Below are 2,835 nucleotides of genomic sequence, written 5' to 3'. Positions count from 1 at the left end.
ACGTCCACACCGCCCTCGCCACGGTGCGACAGGAACGAGAGATCGGACCCAACGACGGCTTCCTTCGGCAGCTCTGTCAGCTCAACCGGCGACTGGCTGCTGAGGGGAAGTTGTGGAACAAATGAAGCGGACCAGGAAGATGACAGAAGAAACGTGTGTTTAAATGCACATCACTTTCTTTCACTTTTTCTCCGGTTGCAACGATCTGATCTGAGGGAATCTTCTGGAAACGAAGGCTGACGGCGCCGAGTGGATCGACATCCCAAAATAAAGCTCCAATCAACACCTCTCAAAGGAGACGTGACAACATGCACTGAACACGCTTCATGTGTAAATTCAGGTCCGCTGCCTTCACTCAGTGTGTCAACATACCACCGACTCATAGTCTGATGTTCACAACAGCAGATTATCTTCGTTCAGATCACGTTTCCATGTTCTCTAAAGTGTTGTGTGTTTTCCTGCTGCTCACTATTTCACATGAAAGTAAAACGTGAATGTTAATATGCATCTAAATACACATTGTGAGAAGTGTTGAAACATAATTGATAATGTAGTGATGTGATGCTTTCACTGTCTTCTGTCAGCCTCCATCTGAGCACGATATGAAGCTAACAGGTGAGCTTAGCCTAGCTTAGCTTAAAGACGGAGGGAAACAGGAACGTCCTGAGAAAAACGGGATTTGGTTTTTGATGCGTTGTTTTTTGTTTGTTTACTTTTTGCATAAATTTAACAAACAAGATATACCATATTAATTATTGAGCTTTACAGATGCCGGATATCTTTGAGCAAAGCTAGGCTAGCTGTTTCCTGCCGTGTCCAGTCTTTGTGCTAAGCTAAGCTAACTAAGCTACCTGGCTGCAGAAAGTTGCCTCATGTTTAACATCATAAACATCAAACTGTTTTCAGTCCTCTAATCTAACGCATCAAGAATGTGAAGCATATTTCCCAAAATGTCAAAGTACTCAACTTTGGAGGATGATGTACATCCTAGCGTTGAGAAACTGTAACTACACATTCATGTTAACGCTGCCAGGATGTAACGCGTGTTGAAGTACAACTTTAAGCCTCATTGGGCGACTTCTCAGTCGACACCTTTTGCACATTTGTGTGTTTTGTGCGTGTATATGCAGTTTTATATTGTACAGCAGCATGCTTTGTAGTATGTGTTTGTAGCCCTCTGTAGACACAGCTGTGTATTAGTGTGTATCAGTGTGTATTGTGTGTATTAGTGTGTATTAGTGTGTATTGTGTGTATTAGTGTGTATCAGTGTGTATTGTGTGTATTGTGTGTATTAGTGTGTATTGTGTGTATTGTGTGTATTAGTGTGTCACGATGTGCATCAACCTGTTGATCATCATGTGATTCGTGGTGTCAGGAGGCTTTCATTGAGTCTCCCAGATGATGACACTGCTGTTATGAAGTGCACTTTATCTGATGACACCGGGGATTGTTGGAGCTCTTTTCATACCTTCAGCAATAAATTCTGAAAAAAACACGAGTTTATTTTTTAAAATAAATGCACTGCTAGCTGAGATTACATTCAGCCCATTCTGAGGTCTCAGATTACTGACGGAGGGAAACTGTCTTAATGTCGGGTCTAATAAGATTTCACTCAACAACAGTTTACTCCTGAAACTTCAGCACTCAAGTAGACACACATGGCTGGTTAGTACTCACTTTGTCCTGTAGAGGGCGCAGTAGGACTGCTGGAGGGCCAAGATCAGCCGGTTCAGTGATTTAAACTTCCAAGTTCCCTTCAGTATCACAAGATTATAAAAAAAAAAGTGTATTTTATATCTACGACGTTTTAAATATAAAATAAAGTCTGTTTATTGAAGATTTTTGAAAAATTTCAGATACAAAATATGAACCTGAAAATCATATACTCAAACATATGAACTCAAATAGATGAGTTAAATGCAGATCAACTTTATGAACAGGGTTTTTCACTCACATGCTCGTCCAGTAGGTTTGTTCTTGTGAGCAAGCCTTTGTGTTACATTCTGTTCCTCATGTGAAACCCATCATAATGCCATAAGATTAAAAACAGAAATTAAAAACACATGATTCAAGTGTGCTGCTCATACGTCACAGTGAAGAAAACACTGTGACCTCAGGAGGACTGATGCAGCTTCAGCTGACGTGTTTTATACGCCGTGTGTATTAAATGTATATCAGACCTATTGATTGTAAAACAGTCATCTGCTCTTTCAGTGTTTGAAGAGGCACTTGCACATGAAGTTCACTCAACATGAGGAGGACAGATCACGTGGCTCTGGAGGATGTTTCTCATGTCTGAGTAATAAAAATAAAAAAATACATTGATGATGCCATTAAATGTAAGTTCAACATATTTAGAGCCATGAACAAAACATTAAGAGTAATTCCCAGAGTCGCCACTAGAGGGTCATAAATCCTGAACCCATCTACAGCATTTTATTATTATTCATTTATCATATTGCAGAGAAAAACATTTAATTCTAAAATTGCACTGTCATGAAACAATGAAGCGATCAGATTTGTTCATTAGTTCAGTCTCTCACCATCTAAACATTCACGACTCACTAATACGCCGTTACCTCCTCCTTCATCCTGCCACTGACCTTTCCATCACCTCCTCTCATCAAACATGTGCTCCTTCCACAGGTTTTCTACTTCCTGGCTTCCTCGCTGATGTTATTTTCTTCTTTCCTGCTATTTTTATGTTTTGGGCCGAGTTGATACAAGGACATGTCTGTTAGGAGGGTAACGGTCTTATGTAACACCAGTGTGCATGAATGAGTCCATGGGGGTGCAGTGACCATGTGTTTTTCAAGCATGCGTGTGCAGATCCT

The 2,835-nt window shown here is 40.5% G+C and overlaps 1 protein-coding gene across 3 annotated transcripts in view; it reads left to right on the top strand.

The window, feature by feature from the left end:
* Positions 1–1,540, top strand: part of LOC138627507 (dual specificity protein phosphatase 3-like) — a 7,229-nt gene extending 5,689 nt beyond the window's left edge. The window contains exons 3-5 of one of the 3 annotated variants that reach the window (XM_069709893.1): positions 1–1,156; positions 1,201–1,228; positions 1,259–1,540. The exon at positions 1–1,156 is cut by the window's left edge and continues 84 nt beyond it. In XM_069709893.1, the coding sequence (XP_069565994.1) occupies positions 1–125 (125 nt within the window). In that variant the 3' untranslated portion in view covers positions 126–1,156; positions 1,201–1,228; positions 1,259–1,540. Of the gene's footprint in view, positions 1,157–1,200 lie in introns of all 3 variants that reach the window. The other 2 variants (XM_069709892.1, XM_069709890.1) reach the window with 2 other exon arrangements.
* The last annotated feature ends 1,295 nt before the right edge of the window (positions 1,541–2,835 follow it).

The sequence above is a fragment of the Brachyistius frenatus genome, unplaced genomic scaffold (assembly GCF_029030835.1).
Source record: "Brachyistius frenatus isolate BFR_SWC_R1_liver_20210118 unplaced genomic scaffold, ASM2903083v1 Contig_87, whole genome shotgun sequence".
Classification (NCBI taxonomy): Eukaryota; Metazoa; Chordata; class Actinopteri; family Embiotocidae; genus Brachyistius; species Brachyistius frenatus.
Note: the sequence above shows the minus strand (reverse complement) of the source record. Positions and strands in the feature narration are given on the sequence as shown.